The sequence below is a fragment of the Phocoena phocoena genome, chromosome 15, assembly GCF_963924675.1.
Source record: "Phocoena phocoena chromosome 15, mPhoPho1.1, whole genome shotgun sequence".
Classification (NCBI taxonomy): Eukaryota; Metazoa; Chordata; class Mammalia; order Artiodactyla; family Phocoenidae; genus Phocoena; species Phocoena phocoena.
The window spans coordinates 76281520-76305697 of NC_089233.1; the positions used below are offsets into that span (position 1 = coordinate 76281520).

A 24178-nucleotide genomic window follows, 5' to 3' on the forward strand; every position below is an offset into this window, starting at 1 on the left:
AATGTCCACACTACCCAAAGCAATCTACTGACTCAATGTAATCCCTATCAAAATCCCAATGGCATATTTGCACAGATGGGGAAAATATCCTAAAATTTATATGGGATCTCAAGGGACCCCAAATAGCCAGAACAATCTTGAAAAAGAAGAACGACGTTGGATGCCTCACACTTCCTGATTTCAAAACACATTACATACAGGGCTTCCCTGGTGGCGCAACGGTTGAGAATCTGCCTGCCAATGCAGGGGACAGGGGTTCGAGCCCTGGTCTGGGAAGATCCCACATGCCGCAGAACAACTAGGCCCGTGAGCCACAACTACTGAGCCTGCGCGTCTGGAGCCTGTGCTCCGCAACAAGAGAGGCCGCGACAGTGAGAGGCCTGCGCACTGCGATGAAGAGGGGCCCCCGCTCGCCACAACTAGAGAAAGCCCTCGCACAGAAACGAAGACCCAACACAGCCATAAATAAATAAATAAATAAATAAATAAATAAATAAATAAAAATAAAAACACATTACATACAAAGCTACAGTAATCAAAATAGTGTGGTACTGGCATAAAGATAGACATATGGTCCAATGGAACAGAATAGAGAGGCCAGAAATAAACCCTCATGTATGTAGTCAAAAGATCTTCAACAGGGATGCCAAGATCACTCAATGGGGAAAGGTCAGTCTCCTCAAATGGTACTGGGAAAACTGGATATCCAAATGCAAAAGAACGAAGTTAGACCCTTACCTTACACCATACACAAAACTGAAAACGGATTAAAGGTTCAAATGTAAGACCTAAAACTAAAAAGCTCCTAGAAGAAAACAGAGAGAAGTTTCATGACGTTGGATTTGGCAACAATTTCTTGGATATAACACCAAAAGCATAGGTAACAAAAGCAAAAGTAGAAAAGGGGACCACAGCAAACTTTAAAACTTCTGCACATTCAAGGGATGCCCCTTCTCGGCCACTCAGGCAGCCTCACCCACACCCGCCAGGTCCGTACCCCACTGTGAGAGTCCTCGAGCCACTTTCCCATCCCTCCACCTGCCTCAGCCTCATTCGGAGGCTCCCCAAAGTCAGCGAGCTAAAGGCTGCCCCTGGGAGTCCTAACCTTGAGATTCTCCAGGCACAGGGACTTCTCAGAAGCAAAGTTCTCTCCTGTGACTGAATTTCAGTATCTCTTTCCTTCCTGGCACAGGTCCGGGCTCACCTGGTTCGGCGACCGGATCCCCCCACTCGTGCCTTTGCCATCAAAGTGGAGATTCCTATTTCCATGTGCCTTTTCACTTTACACACATCAGCTGGGATTGCCCAGTGAACCTGGCTAAAAGCAGAGCCATGGGGCCAAACAAGCAGTTGGGATTTAGCCATGGCTGCAGCTTGGGTCCTGGTGTTGGTGACTGTGATGCTGGACTTGGCCAGAGCAGGCCCAGTCCCCACGTCCAAGCCCACCACAACCGGGAAGGGCTGCCATATGGGCCGGTTCCAATCTCTGTTGCCAAGGGAGCTGGAGGGCTTCAAGAAAGCCAAGGATGCCTTAGAAGAGTCGCTCTCACTGAAGAACTGGAGCTGCAGCTCTCACCGCTTCCCCAGGACCCGGGACCTGAGGCAGCGGCAGGTGTGGGAGCACCCTGTGGCCTTGGAGGCAGAGTTAGACCGGACGCTGAAGGTCCTGGGTGCTGTGGCAGACTCGTCCTCGGGGGTCATCCTGGACCAGCCGCTGCACACGCTGCGCCACATCCACTCCGAGCTTCAGGCTTGCATCCCGGCTCGGCCCACAGCAGAATCCCAGCCCCGGGCTGCCTCCACCACTGGCTGTGCCGGCTCCAGGAGGCCACAAAGGAGGAGTCCCAAGGATGTCTCAAGGCCTCTGTCACATTCAACCTCTTCCGCCTCCTCATAAGGGACCTGAGAATTGTTGCCAGTGGAGACCTGCATATCTGAAAACCTGGACCCAGACCTTACTTATGCACTAAACCCCAACCCTGCCTTATTTCCTCTAACGCTTTATTTATGGAGCTGCAGAAGAAATGTTTATTTTTCTACTTTTGTACAACATGTTCAAACAAACAGTAAGAAACTGTAAAAAAAAGAAGAGCCAGCTGCCAATTTTCAGGAGGTTGAGAGAACAGAGGAACGTGATAAACAACAGCAGGGGATGCAATCAGCAAAATGTAGACTCTGGCAAACTAAAAGACAAACTATCCGATTTCTTCAACAAATACATTTCAAGGGAAAAGAAGAGAAAGAGGAAAATGCCCTTCTATAGGGACAGCCTTTAGGATAAATGTGATTTAAAGATCTATCCATTGCAACAACGTGAGACCTTATTTGGGCCCCAAAGCAAACACACAGTTTTAAAAGTATGCACTTATAAGACAACTGGACCTGCAAACAGTGACTGGGTATTTGTTACAATTAAGAAACATAAAAATTTAGATGTGATCATGGTATTGTTTTAAAAGTCCTTGTCTTTTAGATACAGGTACTGAAATGTTCACAAGTGAAACAGATGTCTGGAATTTGCTTCTAAGAAACTTAGGAGTGGGGAAAGTGGATGGACAGGCACAGAAAAAAGTCAGATTGGCCAGAAGTTGTTAACCGTTGAGCTGTTGAAGTCCTGCTACATGAGGCATCATTAGAGTAGTCTCACTTCTTTTGTAAATAAAAAGCTTTCCAAGATGAGCAAATGGAAAAAATGTGGTTTAAGCAAGACAGAAGTTTACTTCTCACATATAAAACTCTGAAGGTAGGTGGGGCAGGCCAGGTATGATGGTGGCTTCCTAAGCATCAGGGACCCAGCCTCTTCCAGCTACTCACTGCAGCCCCCTTCACTTGGCCTCTGCCTCAGAGTCTCACATGGCTGCTCCATTCCAGCCAGCGCAGCCAGGGTGGGAAGAACAAGCTTCTTTCTTTGAAGGACATGTCTCAGAAGCCACGCACAGTTATCTTTCCATCCTAGGGACCAGACATAACTGTATGACCATGCCTAGCTGCAGGAGAGGCTGGGAAAGGCAGTCTTTATTCTGGATGGCTAGATGTCTAAAATTTAAGGCTTCTATTACCAAGGGAGAAAGGGTGAGCAGAGACTGGGGTCCAATTGGCAATGTCGTGTGGGGTACAGAGCTGGCAGCAAGGCTAATGTTAATCTTGTACAACTGGTGGGCCTGAGGATGTTTAAATATGCTTGTCATTTACATATACAAATTAAGCAATCTGCTCAGAGTCTCTGCTCCGCTTTAGATACAGGAGTGAGCGTCTGGCTTCCTTTGCTCTCCCAGGCTGGGTGTTCATCTCTAGGAAGCTGCTGTTCCTGGTAGCCAGGATGGCAGTGCCATTTCCTATGCTGTCACTAAAACCAAACCCAGTACCTGGGCCTTGGTCTGGTCCAAGGCCTGGATATTTGCTCAGCCAGTGAATGAGATGGAGAAAACCGTTCAGTCAGCTGAGTGGCTTTGTGGGGTCCAACCCTGCAGAGTGGTCAGCATGGTGGCACAGACACCCACCAGTGCATAAAGACAGGATGTCCCAAACCACAGCTGCGCTCATACCACTCTTAAGATTTTTGCAATACATTTTGCTTTTAAGTCAACCATGATTTATTTTTTATTTATTTTTATTGAAGTAGAGTTGATTTACAATGTTATATTAGTTTCAGGAAACTTCATTTTTAAAAACACCTTAAATTGATTTTTAAAGTAATCCCCCTTTATGGCCTGCCCTAAATAGAAGGTAACTGAAAACCTAAAATTCTGCCACAGGTTCTCAGCCTGACTCCTGCTTTCTCTTTGTTAAAGACAAACTCGCATTACACTGACCAGAATCCTCCTTAGGGCATTTAAATGGATCAAAAAAATTTTAAACGGGATTAATTTTTTTCACAACGCCCTTCAATGTTATTTAATTCCTGTCAGGTCACCACCAACAATCACTTCTCCTGGAGTCTGCAGTCTCACTCCTAGGAAACACGGCTGAACTCTGAACACCTTGGTTTCCTCGTTGGTAAGATGGGGATCAGAACAGGATTTACGTTATCTTCTAGGAGGATTGAGACAATTATATGAGATCACGAACGTAAAGTCTCAGCGTATAAAATGCCTGGCTCACAGTATAAGCACTCAAATGCTGGCTGTTATTATTTGTCAGTTTAATGGAGGAAAAAATGTGAGTCCTGTCACTAAAGAACTAAACATGGCTTGAGCAAAAAAAACAAAAACAAAAAAACACCAAAAAACCCAAGCAACCGGACTTCCCTGGTGGCGCAGTGGTTAAGAATCCACCTGCCTGGTTAAGAATGCAGGGCACACGGGTTCAAGCCTTGGTCCAGGAAGACCCCACATGCCACGGAGCAGCTAGGCCCGTGTGCCACAACTACTGAGCCTGCGCTCTAGAGCCCGCGCTCTGCAACAAAAAAAGCCACCGCAACAAGAAGCCTGCGCGCTGCAACGAAGAGTAGCCCTCACTCACCGCAACTAAAGAAAGCCCATGCACAGCAACGAAGAGCATAAATAAATAAATAAATAAATATTCTTGAAGTTAAATTTGAAAACAAAAAACACCAAGCAACCCAAACTTCAAAGCAGCAGGGAGGAGGGACATAAAACCCCAAACACTTCATTTAACAATGGAAGACACTTTATTTATTTTTTTAAATCATCTCTCAACATTTCAACTCTTGGTAGAAATCAAATGCAAAACATCTGCTTTGTTAAGTTAGCGTGTATTATCTCAGTCACAGCAACCTCATACAATAAGATACACAACGAGGAGCATGGTCACAGCATTTCCTATTCCAGTCCACGAACACAGTATTTCCGTGATGATACACACACTGGCCTTTCTCTTCCAGGACAAGTTAGTTATTCCTACTTTCGTCTGCTGTGTAAGTTACGTGGCATCACGGTTGATTAAAAGAGTTAGCGTAGTGCTAGAGCAGTCTGGAAATGGAAAACTAGAAAACTCAGGACTGGGACTGGCACGGACACTTCTGAAACGTGAAAAGGAAGAACATCAGAGATGAATGCCCCAGAATGGGTGGGTCTTAGTAATAAAGTTGGTTGAAATTCAGCTTTATATACACATTGAATATCTACACGTGATCTACTAGATATATAGAAAAAGAGCCATAGAAGATTTTGAAAACCTTAAAATCACGCAACTGAGTTGGAAGAACATCAGCAAATTCAGTGGCCTCAGGATTCAGCCAGATTTAAATCTGCTCAAGAGCTGAATACCTCCTTCTATCAGAAGACCCACTGCATGTAAATTCCTACAACGTTCTGTACATCACAAATACTTATGGCTAAAATATACTGTTAGTTCACAAGGAAGCAGTTTTATTTTCAAATTCTTGCCCCACTCCTGCTCTGCACCCCAAAAGGAAATCCAGGGTCAGCAATTCACATGAGGAGTTTAAGAGGCCTTCGGGTTTAGGAGCGCTGAGGCTCGGCTAAGAACCTCAGGACACATCTGTCTGATGGGCACACGCCGGCTCCTGCCCACTTTTAGTGCAAAAAGGTCACAAATGTTGCAGAGGAATCCTGGAAACAGGTGAAGAGAAGAGGACTGAGATACAGGGGTGGTGGGAATCCCAAACGATTTTCCTTCTGAATTGAGACTCAAGAAGTTTGGAGTGCAAGGTTCACACTCAGCAAGCGGCAAAGACCAGGCCGGAGATCCACAGGGTGAGGTTCCTGAATGGTCACTAGGTTGTCACAGTCTGCAGGCGCACAGACCTCTCGGCCCGGACTAACCCCCTAAGTGCACACTGGAGGTAGGTGTTAGAAATTTATTGTAGGGAAGACAGTGGCTCTCCACCAACTCAGGGGACATTGTCTCTGTTCCTCCTCTGCCCCTACAATCTCCACTCTACCCTCGGGCTGTGGCAAGTGGAGGATACAAGATGGAAGGGCACGAGCCCCTCCCTTGGAAGACTAAAGAACCCGGGGCATTTTTATAAATAGCTACATTATTAATGTTTTAACCACTTTGAAACACACAGCAAGTTGAATATTTATTTAAAAATAAATCTCAAAAATATCTATTTACAGTAGAGTAAGAGAGGCATGTGCAAACAACAGGAAGGGGGGAAAAGTCAGTCCCAGTGTGGAAGGTCCACCCTTCAGAGAGCTAGAGCCAACTTCACAAACCCCAAGGCTGAACTGAGCTGTGGAGGCAACAGGATGACATTAAGCGAACCCTGGACTCGGGTCACCTTCGATACGTGGAGAGGCAGTGAAGTTGGGTGGGGGGCTGCCGCCGGGGATCCTCGTGTTTGGGAAAGGGTGGTGGAGGGATGAGCCAGTGGATGAGGCCCGGTGTGGCAGGAGGGCTCATTTCACAAGCCAACAGGCCTCTAGCTCACCACTCCAGGTGGGCGTTCGGAGGGGACCTGGAGGGCCCTTCCCAGTCCAAGTTGGCTTTGCCGTGGGAGCAGTCGGCATGGCAAGAGTCCCAGAGATAGAAATCCTCTTTGAGAGACAAAAACAAAAGAATGGAACAGGGAGTGATAGCAAAAATGAATCTGAATGCAAGTGCCACCCGTCTCTCTTGCCAGGTGGCAAAGCAGCCATCAGCTGACATATCTGAGTCGATACGGGAACTCCCACGTGGGGCAGCAGGCCACACAATCCCCCCCCCACAACCACGTGGTCAAGTGCAGGCCTCTGCTTCTGAGATCAACGTGTTAACGTTTCTTCCCCATGAAACCAGAAAGGTCAGTGGTGTAGCCCTTGTAGCAGGGAGGCGCAAGGTCGAGTCTATCTGTACACGAGATGGGAGAACTGGGCGGACTTGTAGTTCAGCTGGTTGTTGGGCATGAACTTGTGCAGCTCGCTCTTTTTGCAGCAGGGGTCGTAATGGTAGGTGCTGAGGCAGGCGTCGCAGGAGGCTTTCGAACATTGGGTGCAGGTGTTGGCAGCCCCTGGGCGGTCACAGAAGCCACAGCGGGAGGTGGCTGCAGAGGAGGGCTTGGATTTCGAGTGGAGGTGCGGCGGCCGGTCGAGGCCCTGCGTCTGGCCTGCATACTTCTCCCGCAGAGATGACCCGTGGGCCAGGCTGTCGTGGGCGGAGGCCTTGCTGGGGAAGCCGCCGGGCTTGGAGGCCGGGGAGCAGGCGAGCAGGCTGTCGCAGCGCTGGCAGAGGGAGGAGCTGCAGGACAGACCGCAGTTTTGGCACTTGGAGAGGGCGGACTCTTTGGCGGGGGGCGAGCGCTTGTGGTAGATGGAGTGGGCGTCATTTCTGACCAGCCAGACATCTGGCCGCAGGGCATCCTGCCTCCGGTACGTGGCCCTGGGCTCCGAGTCTGTGTACAGATCCACATCCTCCTGAGCGGAGAAGTACGTGCCGCGCAGCAAGCCAAGGCCGTTGTTGGGGGAGGGGGATGGCAGGTCATCCGCGCTGCCGTGGGGGGAGCTGGACATGGTCAGGAGCGAGGGGGACGGGCGGATGATCTCGTCCTTGAGGTCGTCCCCCAAGTCTGCTGCCACAGGCTCCTTCCGCAGGCTCAACGAGGTCTTCAGGGGCGGCTTCCGGCTCTCCCAGTAATTGTCATAGGTGTCCACCGACCTTGAGGGCTTGGTCACACGGGGCTTGTAGTAGTCCTTGGCTGCCCGCTCGCTGGCCGACTTCTGGAGCACCACGCGGGCCATGGAAGTTGTCAGGTGCTCCCGGCCCTCGGCCCGCCGCCGCAGGGCATCTGAGCAGCCTCGCACGTCCTCCGCACTGCTCTTGCGCTCGCTCACCACGTCCAGCTCAGAGTAGCCTTTGTCCTTGACTTGGGAGTGGATTTCCAGCATCTGTTCACACTCCACCTTGGCCAGAAAGAGTTCAAAGGAGACCATCTTCACTTGGAGGGTCTCCACCAGCTCTTTGAGCTTGTACGCAGTCCCCAACTCGGGCACGTAGCCCATGTAATTCAGGATGGCTCGGATGTCCTCTTCCAGTAATGTGGACTTGACGTAATAGACAAAGGGGCCCGTGTAGGTCTAGGGGAAGGAAGGGGGGTAGAAAAAGAGAGGTGGGTGTTTCTCTCTGAGGCACACAACGAACGGAGACTGCATCAGAGCGTATCCCATCAAGTCTGAACCGGAACACGCAGGGAGAGGAAGGGGGAGTGATCTCCACGGCAGTGTCTCACTGCGGAAGGCAGAGGCTAATGCTTCCCAACAGCTCGGCGCACGGGTCTGAGGGAAATGACGCAGCGCTCCTTTTTCCAGCGTAGGGAACAAAGCCACTAGCTCTCTATGTGGGGTGCAGCGGCTCTGCTCCTTGAGGAAGAGCAGGCACAACACCCATGAGCAATGAGAATATTCCTTTCTGGCATTTCTACAAAGGTTTGAAGCATACGTTAGGCTTAGCCTGACTTGGTGGAAACTCTCCTGAGCCATCACTGCCTTTGGAATGATTCAGAATTCTGTCTCGAGTTCATCCTCCTCCCTGCTCTCTGCTTTCCTCCGCTTGCGCGGACACCTGCAGCAGCCTCCTAACGGTCTCCCCGGCCGACTCTTGCCCCTCTACAATCTCTCTCCCGTACAGCAACCAGGATTCTTTTCCAATGTAAACCTGATCCTGGCACTGCCTGCTTCCCTGCCCACTTAGAATAAATTCCAGCCCTCTGCCCTGGGCTCCAAGGCCCTGCACAACCGGGTACTGCCCACCTTTCCAACCTCAGTTTCAGATGTGAGCTGCCACTTAGAATAAATTCCAGCCCTCTGCCCTGGGCTCCAAGGCCCTGCACAACCGGGTACTGCCCACCTTTCCAACCTCAGTTTCAGATGTGAGCTGCCAGGGGTGGGCAGCCAGTTAAGAGATGACACCAGGCAGAGGGGCCAGGTGGGGAGCCATAGGAGCAGTTCTGGTTGTTATCTCAAAGGCAGTGGGGAACCTGGGGGGGCCCGCGAGCAGAGGAAGGATGTGATTAGATGGGCACAGACCCTCTCAAGATGGACTGGAAGGGGCAAGAAGGGAGAAGGGAGACCAGTGTGGAGAGCCCGTCCCTAGACCTTACCTTGATGCTTCTGAATTCCTTCTTCCACGGGTAGAGAAAAAGGTTGACACCCACCGTTTCGAGCACACTGAAGGCACAGTGCAGAGCCCGCAGACTGGAGGAGCTCAGTGAGCGCAGAGAGCTCTCCACCACCTCATAGAACTGGATCAGCCGGAATCGATAAAAGGGATCCACCTTGTGCAGGCTGAGCAGGGTCGAGGCTGCCACCCGCAGGGACTCATCACTGCCAGGCCGCTGCTTGCTGGGGGTGGTGTCCACTTTGCCTTCATGGAACTGCACGTACTTCCGAAATAAGTCATCCTTATATTTTGCATCCATTGAACTGGGCTTCCCCATCCGATCCGATCCAGGGACAGGGGCTACCTTATTTCCTCCATGGCTTCTGAGTTAGAGGCAGGGACATTGCTAAAAGAATTGACATGTCGCCTGCCTGGACCAGCAGAGTGCTCTGCAACAGGAAGAATAAGCAGCACATCATTCCTTGAAATGGTCCACGTCCCAGCTTGTAGCAGCTGAGGCCAAACAAAAAACAGCTGTCCTTAGCTACACCGGGCACCACCAACCCCTGGCCCTCAACACATTTAGTGAATAGGTACACCATGTTGTAGTGGAAACAAGACAGATAAGGTCCTTGACTTTGCTGAGCTCACAAATGAAAAATATGATTGGGGCACCTAACCTGGTTTCATGGGGATGGGGGATGGTTAAAAAGCCCCTGAGAAAGTGACGGTTAGACCCAAAGGATGAAGCGTCGGCAGGGAGGAAGGCCCTGAGCTAACACTATCAGCACTTACTACCTGCCAGGTGCCTACATGGAGTAACTCATTCCGTCTTCTTAAACAACTCGAGGAGATAGGCACTGCTGTTATCCCCATTTTACAAATGTGAAAACTGAGACATGAAGACATCAAGAAACTTGCCCAAAGTTACAGGACTATTAAGAAGCAGAGCTGAGATCAGAGGCCAGGCAGGCTGGCTCCCAAGTCTGTCCCCTTAACCACCACACTCCGCTTTCCTGAGGCGGGAAGGAGCCTGGCATGTGAACACAAAGAAGGCTAGTGTGGCTGAAGCAGAGAGAGGAGGGGAGTCACAGGAGATGAAGCTGCTGGCAGAAGCAGGATCCTGATCCCCAAGGTCTCAAAGAGTTGTACATTTTATTCAAAGAGCCAAGTGAAGCCCCTGAACAGTTCAAAGCAAGGGGAAGAGGGACACGATCATATCTGCAATTTTTTAAAAAAAGACCACTTTGGGGCTTCCCTGGTGGCGCAGTGGTTGAGAGTCTGCCTGCCGATGCAGGGGACACCGGTTCGTGCCCCGGTCTGGGAAGATCCCACTTGCCGCAGAGCGGCTGGGCCCGTGAGCCATGGCCGCTGAGCCTGCGCGTCCGGAGCCTGTGCTCCGCAACGGGAGAGGCCACAGCAGTGAGAGGCCCACGTACTGCGAGAAGAAGAAAAAAAAAAAAGACCACTTTGGCTGCTGAGTCCTGGAGAGTGCCTTTATCCATCTTTGGTTTTTTTGTTTGTTTTTTTGGGCCACGCCACATGTGGGATCTTAATTCTCAGACCAGGGATCAAACCCATGCCCCCTGCAGTGGAAGCGTGGAATCCTAACCATGGACCGCCAGGGAATTCCATATCCGACTTTTACAGTCCGCTGTTGGGAGAGGAAAGGACATTCTGAGCTGGGAGACACAGGATTTATACACTCTTGCTGTCTCCTTGGCCACCTGTTAGTAGAACATGTACAGATCCATCAGAATTCTTGGTGTTACGATGCTGGGAGCAAATCTGGATTCATGAAGGGACCTGCCAGGCCAGGGGAGGCAACACAGCATCAGGGTTACAAACAGATTGCAAAGCTGGACCACCTGGGTGTGAACCCTGGATCTGCTTTTCTAGGTTACTTGGGCAAACTACTCAACCTGGGCCTCAGTTTTCTCATCTGAAAAAGGGGGTTAATAATAGCACTTATAGTCCAGAGTTGGTGGAAGGATTATATGCAATCATTATAGAAAGCTCTTCAGAATGCCAGCTCAAAGTAAGCCCTTGATACACACAAGCAGACATTTCTGGTGTCTGAAGGTGCTAGACCCTCCAAGCATCCTCAAGGATGCTTGTAAGATCAGAGTGATGCAAATATCTCCGACTGGGGGGTGGACATGCATTTTCCCACTCGCCCGTCCTACCTTTCCTGACCACAAGCTCATGGGTGCAGGGATTGCGACCAAATGACTCAGTAAGGGTCACAGTGCCAGAGCAGGTTACATGCTTCATAAACACCTGCTGCCTGAGTGAAGGGTGGGGTCCTGCAGGCTGTGGGAAATGTTGAGGGACCAAAAAGAAGCCATGGTGGGATGGGACGGACCTGTGGAGTCCTTTAGCAGATCTGAGTTCAGCTCAGAAGTTCTAAGGGCCTACGAGCCTGGCAACTATCAGGAAGTCAATAAAATCACCCATGTCTCAATGAGCCACTCCTCTGGCTTCTCCACAGTTTTGGGGAGACACCCAGGGGTCTTAACTGTGGGGTGAGGGGTAAGACATGCAGGAGAATTAGGGACACAGAGAGGTCACCTTCTCCCACCCACTGCCCTGCCAAGGAAGCCCAAGGCTTCAGGAACAAATAGAACAAATAGGCCTGAGGAGCACACAAGGCAAACAAATCCATTTGGGATCAAATTCTACCTCCTGACCAACGTCTCTGTGGTCCTCAGAGCAGTCTTTCCCTTCCCTCTTAAGGTCCACCCACAAAGACCCTTCTGTCTGCTCCTCAAACACATCAAGCCCATTTCTACCTCAAGACCTTTTTTTTTTTTTAAAAGGCCAGGTAACCTTTTTGTTTTGTTTTGTTTTTAATTCATTTATGTGTTTTTGGCTGCATTGGATCTTCGTTGTTGGGTCTTCGTTTCTGCGCGCGAGCTTCCTCTAGTTGCAGCGAGCGGGGGCTACTCTTCGTTGCGTTGCGCGGGTTTCTCATCGCGGTGGCTTCTCTCGTTGCAGAGCTCGGGCTCTAGGCATGCAGGCTTCAGTAGTTGTGGCTCGTGGGCCCTAGAGAGCAAACTCAGTAGTTGTGGCACACGGGCTTAGTTGCTCCACGGCATGTGGGGTCTTCCCAGACCAGGGCTCGAACCCATGTCCCCTGCATTGGCAGGTGGATTCTCCACTACCAGGGAAGTCCCTACCTCAGGGCTCTGCACAGGTTGTTCCTTCTGCATGTTCTTCCTTTGATTCCTCCCGTCGCTGGCTCACTCTCATCATTCAGGTCTCAGCTCAAATGTCATCCCTCCGAGGCTCTCCCTGACAACCTCAGCTCAGTAAATCCCACTTGCCCTGTCCCTCGTTATTGCGTTACTCTGGGGTAATCACCATTTGAAATTACCAACTTTATTCATTTACTAGCTTCCTCTCTGTCTCCCGCCAATACCCAGCAAGCTCCACGAAGGCAAGGATGGTGTCTGTTTGGCTCACCATGGTGCCTAACACAGCTCCTGGCACACAGTAGGTGTTTGATAAAACAGGCGAAATGATGCTTCACTTTCTCATTTAGCTCTCCCCAGAATTCTGGGAGACCAGCAAGAGCGAGAAGAAACCGAGGCTCCATGACATGACGTGCTGTCTATAGCTCAGTGTTAGGAAAAGGTGGACCCCAGATTCCACTGGCCTTATGACATGAAACCTGTGGACCTCCCACCACCCCATGATTCCCGAGCTCTACAAGCACGCAGCACCTACCCTGTGCCGGGCCCTAGGCTGGGTGCAGTGGGGGGAATGTGGGGTGGGTAGGGGACAGTAGGGAACAGAAGCTGAGAAGAAAAAGCTCTGCCCTGAATTCTACTTGAAAGGGCTTACTGCCCAGTATCAAAGTATGTATGTTCTCTTAAAAAATAAAATTGTATTACAACCTGAGAGAAGACATCACTGTCCTTGCTAAAAAAAACCCATATACATATACCATTTTTTATTTATCCAAAAGAAGCTTTCATCCAGCCTCTGGCCCCAGGGACTGTTTTTTAGTACACCTGAGAACAATTTAAACAGGGACATCAAGTCTCCTAAACACTGCTGTGATTTTTCTCCAAGGAAGTCAGCCTTCAGCCAATAGAGACTGATTTTTTTTTTTAAACAAAGTCAGCTGCCCTCAAGCTCAGCGTCTGCTGCTCTGTAATCACACCACAGTCCACACCCTTGTTTATGGCTGGCAGATAAACAAGGAAAAGGGATCCAAATAGCCCAGTTGGTATTCAAAGTCCCAAAGTCAAGGATAGGAAACCCATCTAAGAAAAATCTTGAACCAACCTAGGTAGGTGAGGAAACAGGTGAAAGAAAATGAATGCTAAAAGATAATTAAGGCAAGGAGAGAAGGAAACTAACAATTATTGAAGTCCTACTATGTGCTAAGCATTGGGCTTTCCACTTTAACTGCATCACCCAGTTTAATCCTCACAATTCTACGAGGAAACAGACCAAGGCTCAGCCATTAAACAACCTGCCCAACACAGCTTGAATGGGTCAGAGCTGAAATCTGAACTTGGGTTGACCGGCCCTGCAGCCTGTGCTTTTTCTCATTTATCTCACTCATTTATTGTTACCATTAGTACCATTCACCAAGGGATTAGTACATAGGGCCCTTTGCTAAGTGCTCTGTGAAAATCAACGAAATCCACACAACAACCCCAGGGTTAAAAAAGAAAAAACTGAGGCTCAGAGGGGCCAAGTCGCTTGCCCTAAGTCACAAGGCTAGGAAGAAGTGGCTCTGAGATCTGAACCTAGGTCTGAGGCCAAAACCCTGCCTCAAGCTCTGAGCTGTGCTGCTTTTAGGCAAAGCTGTCCTGCTGCTGGACAGCTCTTCTTGAAAGGGCTCAACTAAGTCAGAACGCCCTATGGCAGGGCCAGCAGAGTTGAGTTCTAAAAATTCCTGTAGTAGCAAAATTCACATCTTCTCACACGGGCTGGAAGAGCCACAAATCTATTTATGACGTAAGCTCAAGGGCCAAGAGGAGAGGCGACCAGAGCCGGGCCAGTGGTAGAGCAGCTGACATCATCCCTCCTGAATTCATTCCTGAGAATACAGGCTGCATTGTAGCTGGTGTCTCTTCTGAGCATAGAGCCAGCAATTTATTCCTAGCACTCTGCAAAAACAACAAAAAACACGCTCTCTGCAAAAACAGCGTGGTTACAGGAGACCAAGACAGCCCGGTGACAGAAGCCATTAATTTCTCCAAGCAACCCAAGGATTGGAACGCCAAGACGTGCCAGTGGGGCGGAAAGAAAAAAAAAAATGGCACCGTGAACGTCCCTAACAGAATCAGACGGGTGCCCAGAGCCAACAGGCCTGGTCAGCACTTCCTGCACCCATAATCCGGGTCCCCAAGCAATGAAGAGAGAGATATTGCAGTCAGGGAAGTGGTGGATTTTAATTATTATTTTTTAAACATCTCAAAGGAAAGCTATATCTCTTTAAAACCTCACTAAACGGAATTGAAATGATTCTGGATAGCAAAGCATGAGCTTGGCTTTACCTCAGCTGGCCCATTCAAGCAGAAACATTCTCCAAGCAGCATTTGAAGGCGCCCCCTCCCTGCACAGACAGAAGCTATTTTGGGCCCGGCATCGCCCCAGTCCACAGGTTTATGTATCCCTGGTCTAGCTTCAAGAGGCTCAGAGTTTCCCTGGCCTCCAAACAGCAGCAAGGGGAGCGCAGAACAACCCCCTCCACCTCCGCACCCCAATCCTCTGCATTCATCCCCAGCCCGAGGCCCCTGAGACACATCCTAGGCAACCTTCCACTGGCTGTGAAGCGCCAGAGGGTCCCCACACCCCAACCCAGTTCCAGAGAGATTCAGAGAAAGGGTTTCCAAACCTCTGAAAATAATCTCAGCGATGCTGAAATTGGGCTTCCCCAGTGGCAGCTGCGACTCGCAGAGGGGCTCTGAAGCAAGGAGGTTCCCCTCCCTGCAGGGGACAGAAGCTGGCGACTGCTATTCCCAGCCTGATAATTCCAACAACCTCTGAGTGCGACATCAGTTGTGAAAAACACCCTAGTCCCAAACTCGGGCTCTCCCCACGGGTCTGTGAATTAATTAACAGCAGCTATCATTTACTGGACGCCTGCTGTATGCCTGAGACTGTGCTTCGCATGCATCTTACTTCATCCCCACCACGGCCCTAGTAGGCAGGTTCACTCCACATTTAACCGATCAGGCAACTGAGGCTCAGAGACGAAGTGACTTGCCCAAGGTCACACAGTGAGTACAAACCCCAGTATGCCGCCAGAGCGTGAGCTGGGGACCACTGCGCGGTAACTGCCTGACGGTGGAATCGGGGTGTCCTCCTGCCGTGTTAGTCGCTGTAGAGGGGGTATTCCTCCTGAGCTGCCCTTAGCCATCCTGGGGGAGTGGGGATCCTGAGAATTAAATGGGCCCCCGGAGCGCCGAAAAGACGGGCCCGCCCGTCGCCCCCGCAGGCCGCGAAGGGACCCCGCTCCCAGGCCGGCAGAGCCCCGCCTAACCGGGGGGCCCCCTCCGCCGGGGAAAGCCCCAGAGGCCTTTTCCGCCCACGGCCGCCCCGCACTCACCCCGGCACTGCCACCGAGGACGCCCCGGCCGAGGGGAGCAAGAAGGAGCCTCGGCCGCCGCCGGAGCCAGGCCCGGCTGGGCTCTCGCAGCTCCGGCCGGCTGCAGGGGACAGAGACCAGTAGCCCGGGGCCACGGCAACCCGGAAACACTCAACCAGGAAGTGACGTCTCTCGGAGGCGGGTCCAAAGGGAGGCCCGGCCGCGGCTACGCCCTGGGCTGGGGTGAGGCCGTTGCTCGCTGGCGGTGGAGGAAGAAGCGGGAGGCAGAAGAGTGAGCAGAGAGGCCGCGGAATCCCGCTTTGAGGCCTAAAGGCCCACTGCCTCTGCTGGGGCTGTGACCCGGAAATAAACATGCCGGAAGTGACGCACGCCCTCGGTCACAGGATGGCGGCTGGCCGGGTTGTCATGGGAACCGGTCTGTAGTCTGGAGATGGTAGCTCGGAGCTGCGATCTCAGACTGAGCGACCCGCGGCCTCCTCCTCCCCTTGTCGAGATGATCTGCGAGCTGGGCTCCCGATCGCGCCTGACCAGAAGCTGACAATTGGATCCCTCACCCCCATTTTACAGGTGGAAATACCAGAGACTTAAAAAGAGCAAGTGAAGTGCCCAGTATCACGTGAGCCTGAATCCAGACTTGAGAGAACTGTTGATGTTACAGGCTGTTTAGTGAGGGTTCCAGCTTTGCCTTTGCAACTTACCAGCTGCAGGACCTTAGGCTAGTTACTTAACTTCTCTGAGCCTCAGCTTTTTCACCTGTAAGATGCAATAATAATATACCGCCTCCTGAGATTCATGTGAGAATGAAGTGAGTATGGAAACAGCTTATTACAGTAGTGGGCATATAGTAATAATCTAAATACACTTTGTTTTTAAAATCTGGTTAAGTTGGGAATTCCCTGGCGGCCTAGTGGTTAGGACTCGGCGCTTTCACTGCCGTCGGCAAGGGTTCAATCCCTGGTGGGGGAACTAAGATCCCGCAAGCCCTGCCGTGGGGCCAGAAATAAATAAATAAATAAAATAATAGAATCTGGTTAAGTTAAAGGAAATGACTTCTCTCAGCCCTCAACTTCCTTGAATGGAAACCAGGGTTGGGGAAGACCAAACCAAATATTGCCTCCTTGCTTTGTGACCTCACCAGACACCTGCAATGTAAACTACACTGGCATAGATTCTGGTGGCTTGTCACTTCACTTCATAGATTTGCCTCCCACCCACCACATTGACCGTGAACTCTGCTATTGTGGTTCACCACTCACTGAATCCCTAGTGCTTGCAAAGTGCCTAGCACATACTCAAGACTTTGTTGAACATATTTACCATTGAACCACTCATTCTATCTCTCTAACTTACCCCAGACTCAGAGCCCACTCCATGCCAAGTTCTCTTTCTCCAACATGGTCTTGGCTGTCTGTACCTACCATACTCTTCCTCCCCTCTAGCCTCTATGCCTCTATATGCTGTTTCCTGGGTTTGAATGTTCTTCCTTTCGCCTCTTCCCTTCCTTGTTTTCTTGGCTTCCAGCCCCAGCTCAGTCCGCACATCCTTTCTGAAGCTTTCTCTGATTTCTCCAGGCAAAGACCCACCTTCCTCTTGTTTCCCACCCCATAACACTGTCTTTCAATATTTTTTCTCAGCTCTTACTATAAATAAGTATATATACATATATATATGTATGTATATATATATACATATATATATACATATATATATATATATGTATATATATATATATATATATATGCTTAAACCTGACACCCCCCACCAGACCTGGAGCTTCTTATTTATCTGTGTTTCCTGTGAGCTCTGCACATGATCAGAAGGTGCCCAACAGATGTTGCTTGATTGCAGGATTCTCTCTCAGCCTTGGGGTCCCCAGCTAAAGTCAGTGGGTCTTGTCTCAGGAGTCAATGACATAATACATGGGAGAGCATTTGGAGAACCAGCAACCAGCTATTCAAACAGCAATAATTACTGTATTTAGTTGTTGCTGTCTGAGCATCACTTAAGGTCTTCGTATACTTCAGCTATTATCAGCTCATGTTTAAGCTTCTCTCTTAATCACCTGTAAGGTGATGGTGTTTACAGGAATTCCAGCTGAGAAGAACTGTCCTACCCAAATCCTCTGCCTTTGCAACAACTCAAAACTGTCCTTTGGAAACTGTTATAAGACTGCATGAGGCTGCTAATAAGTCCCTTCCAGCTCTGTGGTTCTGTGACAGCAAAAAAGAAAACAGATTTTTAAGAAGGCTTTACCAGTAGGAAACCCTGGCCATTGATTCTCGGTGACATTTTGTATCAGAAAAATACCAAAGTCTCTGAAGGGAGCCATGTTTCTCATCTTTTAGACAGGGCTGGAGGTCTGCGAGTTCTCTGCTTGGTGACATGGAATCACGGGAGCATCCTTTTCAGATTTTATTACATAATGATTAGCAGATTATGTAACAGTCATGTAACAATGATTAGGCACCTCTACTTTCTAAAAGCCAACAACATGAACCATCTACCTACTTCTTTCTATTTTTTAGTGTTTTTTTTTTTAAATCACAAAAGTAATGCATGAATTCTAATGACACAGACGTGTAGAGCAAAAAATGAAAAAAAAAAAAAGCAATGGGGCTTCCCTGGTGGTGCAGTGGTTGAGAGTCCGCCTGCCGATGCAGGGGACGCGGGTTCGTGCCCCGGTCCGGGAAGATCCCACATGCCGTGGAGCAGCTGGGCCCGTGAGCCATGGCCGCTGAGCCTGCGCGTCCGGAGCCTGTGTCCCGCAACGGGAGAGGCCACAACAGTGAGAGGCCCGCGTACCGCAAAATAAATAAATAAATATATAAATAAAAGCAAGCCTATGACCCATCAATTTGATTTATTGTAATCTACCAGAGAAAAAGCATAAGTGCACAAGGAGACCTGTTGCATCATTGTTTGTAATGCAAAAACAAAACCCAGAAACATTCTAAATGTCCATCAAGGGAATGGTGTAGCCATACTAATGACTACTATGTATCACTTAAAAAGGATAATGTAAACCTACATAACTCTGCAAGACATATTTTGGAAGGAAAAAAGAGAGACATACCCTGAAATGGAAAACAAAACATCAACTGATACTATATATTTTCTAAGGGTGCGTATTTATGTATGCGTATGTATGAAGCCAACTGTGGACAATAATGCAAATACAGATCATGTTTTTTATATCACTCTACAAATACATATTATATGATTTTTATTAATATCTTTCTCCCCTAGAAGTCAGTTAGCTCTGTGAGGACAAAACTAGTATACCTGTTTTGCTCACAATTATATTACTACTACCTGCCATACTACACTACTACTAGTAGCACACCCATTAGAGAGCATTTGTTTCCAACTGAAATTTTCATTGAATACCTACAATGTGCCAGGATTGATGTTCGATTTAAGGGACAGAGACAGATACAGCCCTTGCCCTCAAGGAGCATACAGCCTCCTTATCAGAAAGAGAATATTAAGGGACTTCCCTGCTGGCACAGTGGTTAAGACTCCACACTCCCAATGCAGGGGGCCCGGGTTCAATCCCTGGTCAGGGAACTAGATCCCACATGCATGCCACAACTAAGAGTTTGCATGCCACAACTAAGGAGCTCGCCTGCCACAACTAAGACCTGGCACAGCCAAATAAATAAAATAAATAACTATTTTTAAAATGAGAGAATATTAATAAATTAGGAGTAGGATGAACTAAAAACCAGTGATTCAGGATAGAAGGTGGCGAATGTTATGAGAGGAATAGAGAGCTTAGAGAATGGAGAAGTGACATCTGAGATGGCAAACTGGGGACAGCCTTAAGGAGGAGGTGGCATTTGCACTGGGCTTTGAGTGACTTGAACATGTAAGCATGTCCAGCTTTCCTTCCAGCTGGAGGGAAGAAAGCAATAAAAAGTAAGGACTGGAAATTGAAACTCAACTGCCTGCAAGCATATAAGGTAGGCGTAACTAGTACTAGAGTACTATCATCTCATACTATATAGTACCAGAAATTAGTAGTAATGTAATACAACATAGTACCTGGCTCACAGTAGGCATTCAATAAATACTTCAGTGAGAAAACGAAAATTATTGAACCCCTACCATCCTCCAGCTGATTGTTGCCAATTTCCCAGCTGATCATGATCAGATATTCAGGTTTCTGAATTTTTAAGTGAAATTTTGCAATTATAAACACTATATGTAGATATACTTCCTAGTTCTGTCTACTGAGTGAGCCTATGAGAAATGACACCACTGTTAGAAAAAAAAAAGGCGGGGGGGGGGAATTCCCTGGCGGTCCAGTGATTAGGACTCCCTGGTCCCACTGCAGGGGCACAGGTTCCATCCCTGGTTGGGGAGCTAAGATCCCACAAGCCATGCGATATGGCAAAAAAAAAAAAAAAAAGGAAAGAAAGAAAGAAAGAAATGACACCACTGTAGCAATAAGCACTGACCACCCATATCTTGCTTTCTAAATACCATTCTCCACTAAAATGAACCAAGCCTTGGAGAAACAACTGATTGTCAGAGCTGGGGCAGGGAAATTACAATGTGGGGCTGGCACATCTTATTGAGCCGGAAAGTAAGGAAGTGCCAAAAGAATAATGGGACTTGTGAAAAGAAGCCAAAAGGCCTGAGTTCAGATCCCAGTTCTGCCAATTTCCAACTATATGTGACTTTGGACAAGCTAGTTACCTCACTGGGCCTCAGTTTCCTTATCAGCAAAATGGGGTTAATAGAACTAACTACCCCCAAGGATTGGATGAGCTAATACAGGTGCCAGTGTGGAGTGATAGTTCAACACAAGCTAGCTAGGATTATTTTTGACTCAGACTCGTGGGGCTTGCTAGGCTGGGGTGTACAGTAGGCCTCAGATGTTTGGGCAACGTGGTTGTGCTTGATGTCATTCTGCTCAATCCTGGTCACCTTGCATTTATGCTGTTCAGAAGAGTAGAATTTATAATATCCAAAATATATAAAGAACTCCCCAAAAAATAAAGAACTCCTACAATTCAACAACAAAAAGACAATTCAATTTAGGGACTTCCCTGGTGGTCCAGTGGTTAAGACTCCGAGCTTCCACTGCAGGGGGCACAGGTTTGATCCCTGGTTGGGGAACTAAGATCCCACATGATGCAGGGCGTGGACAAAAAAAAAAGACAACCCAATTTAAAAATGGACAAAAGACTGGAATAGATATTTGGAATAGATATTTCTCCAAAGAATACAGACAAATGGCTAATAAGCACATGAAAAGACACTCAACATCATTAGCCATTAGGGAATGCAAATCAAAACCACAATGAGATACAACTTCACACCTACTAGGATGGCTATAATTAAAAAAAAAAGAAAAGAAAAATAACAAGCGTTGGCAAGGATGTGGAGAAACTGGAAAACTTGTACCTTGCTGGTTGGAATGAAAAATGGTGCAGCTGCTGTGGAAAACAGTTTGGTAGTTCTTGAAAAGTTAAAAAGAATTACCATGTGACCTAGCAATTCTAGTCCTAGGTATATACCCAAAATAATTGAAAACATGGACTTGAGCAGAATATTGTACACTAATATTCATAGCAGTATTATTCACAATAGCCAAAAGGTGAAAACAACCCAAGTGTCCATCAACAGATGAGTGGATATACAAAATATGGTATATCCATACAATGGAATATTATTCAGCCATAAAAAGGAATGAAGTTTAGACGCACGCTACACCATGGATTAACCTTGAAAACATTATGCTAAGTGAAAGAAGCCAGTCACAGAAGGACAAATATCATGTGATTGCACTTACATGAAATGCCTATTGTAGGCAAATTCAAAGAGACAGGGACTTCCCTGGTGGCACAGTGGTTGAGAGTCTGCCTGACATTGCAGGGGACGTGGGTTCAATCCCTGGTCTGGGAAGATCCCACATGCTGCAGAGCAACAAAGCCCATGCACCACAGCTACTGAGCCCATGCTCTAGAGTCTGCATGCCGCAACTACAGAGCCCATGTGCTGCAATTACTGAAGCCCGTGCGCCTATAGCCCATGCTCCGCAACAAGAGAGGCCACCGCAATAAGCCTGTGCACCACAATGAAGAGTAGCCCCTGCTCGCCGCAATTAGAGAAAGCCAGCGCACAGCAGCGAAGACCCAACGCAGCCAAAAAAAAAAAAAACAACCAAAGGACAGAAAGTAGATTAGACATTACCAGGAGCAACCATAATATCCATTTTTCAGTTTTAGTTCTTACCAGATCTTGCTGACCCTTGATATAATACAAATTGTAAAATGCTGTGCAAAAGCAATCAGCTGGTGGAGTGACTGATGAACTGCAATTTTCTGGAAGCAGCCTTTTTAGGTGGTCATCCCCCGTGTCTTTCCTGTTTATATCCAAATCATTCTCTGCCATAATTCCAACACCTATCAGGATACCTGACACCTAGAAGTTATTGGTTAAATAGACATTTGTTTATTATTTATTTGTTTTTGGCTGCATTGGGTCTTCGTTGCTGTGCACGGGCTTTCTCTAGTTGCAGCGAGCGGGGGCTACTCTTCGTTGTGGTGCGCGGGATTCTCATTGCAGTGGTTTCTTTTGTTGCAGAGCACAGGTTCTAGGCGCACAGGCTTCAGTAGTTGTGGCACGCGGGCTTAGTTGCTCCGCAGCATGTGGGATCTTCCCAGACCAAGGCTCGAACCCGTGTCCCCTGCATTGGCAGGTGGATTCTTAACCACCGTGCTACCAGGGAAGTCCCTAAATAGACATTTACATGCCAGTGTCACTCATGATAAAACTCCTTGCAATCCGAGACTATGTCCTTTTTTTCCCCAGTCTTTTTTTTTTTTTTTTCTTTTTGGTTTTTACTTCCATGCTAAGTACAGTAAGCCATACAGGTAGGGGCAGTAAACATTTAAGGAACTGTAAAGAACAAGGGAAGCCATGATCACCTAGTTGAGCCAGGCCAGGTGAGCCTGTGAGATACTCCTACGCCCCCTAGTGGTTCCGATGGGAATTCCTCCTGGCTCTCTTACCAGTTTGGTAATCTTTTTTTTTTTTTTTAAGGTTTTATTTTAGGGTTTCCCTAGTGGCGCAGTGGTTGAGAGTCCGCCTGCCGATGCAGGGGACACGGGTTCTGTGCCCCGGTCCGGGAAGATCCCACATGCCGCGGAGCGGCTGGGCCTGTGAGCCATGGCCGCTGAGCCTGTGTGTCCTGAGCCTGTGCTCCGCAACGGGAGAGGCCACACAGTGAGAGGCCCGCGTACCGCAAAACAAAAACAAAAACAAAACAAAACAAAAAGTAACGCATGAACTTGAGAGAAAAGTTTAGACAATACAATAGGGAAGAGAATGACAAATAAGTCTTGCTCCAGGCCCAGAACCTAGGCCCCAGGCCCTCAGTTTCACTTCCTGATAATAGCCACTTGTACTAGATTCTCTGGAATCCTTCCAGTAGGGTAATCAACTCATCCTGCTCTGCCTGGGACTTTCCCAGCTTTAGCACTGAAAGCCTCACATCCTGGGAAACCCCTCAGCCCCAGGCAAATTGGGATAGTTGGTCACCCTACCTCCCAGAGACATCTGTTCATCGTACACAAACATATACACATATTATTTGCATTACTCAGCATCCTGGTGTTATTTTAATCAAAACTATATTTCAAACATCATTCCTTATCAGCTGTATATTCATTTAACGAACACTTATGGAGTTACCTACCATGCTCTAGGTACTGTTTTAGAAGCTGAATATACAGTAGTAAACAAAATGGGCAAAAATCCCTTTCCTCATGGAGTTAACATACCAGTAATGATATCTGTTGTATTAATCACTTTGCTATTATGACCAATGCTGTCCTGGACATTTGTGTGTATGTATCTTTCCTACATGCCAGTGTGAGTTGGTCTATAGCAGCACCGTCCACAGAACTTTCTGTGATGACGGAAATGTCCTCTATCTGCTGTGTCCAGTATATAACCACTAGCTATGTGGGCTATTGAGCTCTAAAAATATGACTAGTGAGCCTGAAGAATTGAATTTTTAATTTTGTTTTTTAATTTAAATTTTTAAATGTAAATAGCCACAGTACTGGATGATGTGAGTCTGTGGGAGAAAGTCCTAAAAATAGAAAAGATAAATCAAAAGATGTGTGCTCTTGTAAATTGGATAATTATAGGCAAATCGCCCACGAAGAGGTTGTATTAGTTATTCGTTGCTGTATAACAAAAGACCACAAGCTTAGCAGCTTAAGCAACACACATTATGTCACAGTTTCTGTGGGCAAGAAGTGTGGGCAAGAAGTGTGGGCATGGTGGGACTGGATCATGGCATAACAAAAGATTACAGGAGCAGATTTCCCATTGATTTTCCTTAGGATCACTATTTAGTTGAATAATTTTTTAAACCATCTATCGCCACCCGCCTACCTCACTGCCTATTAGAGACCATGTCTTTCTCCCTCACACCATATCCCCGGCACTGGAGGGCCCAGCACACAGTAGGCCCACAGGGACTCTTTGTTGCCTGAATGAATGAGTCTCCCTTGGCAGTAGAAATCAAGTTTGCGAAGCCTTTGAGCAGGACCCCTTCCCCACTCCAGGCTCTCATCAGAACCCCAA

The 24178-nt window shown here is 48.2% G+C and overlaps 2 protein-coding genes across 2 annotated transcripts; one reads left to right on the forward strand and one right to left on the reverse strand.

Moving 5' to 3' along the window:
- The first annotated feature begins 1363 nt into the window (after nt 1–1363).
- On the forward strand, nt 1364–1938 carry LOC136134710 (interferon lambda-1-like). The gene is given in 2 exon segments (XM_065892387.1): nt 1364–1793; nt 1796–1938. Coding segments are annotated over 2 exon segments (573 nt in total).
- Nucleotides 1939–5994: 4056 nt separating this feature from the next.
- On the reverse strand, nt 5995–15691 carry SPATA2 (spermatogenesis associated 2). Its single transcript, XM_065893138.1, has 3 exons — nt 15572–15691; nt 9002–9449; nt 5995–7979 (listed from the first exon to the last, which is right to left on the reverse strand). The coding sequence occupies exons 2-3, from the start codon at nt 9335–9337 to the stop codon at nt 6753–6755; spliced, it is 1563 nt and encodes a 520-aa protein (XP_065749210.1). The 5' UTR covers nt 9338–9449; nt 15572–15691; the 3' UTR covers nt 5995–6752.
- Nucleotides 15692–24178: the final 8487 nt, after the last annotated feature.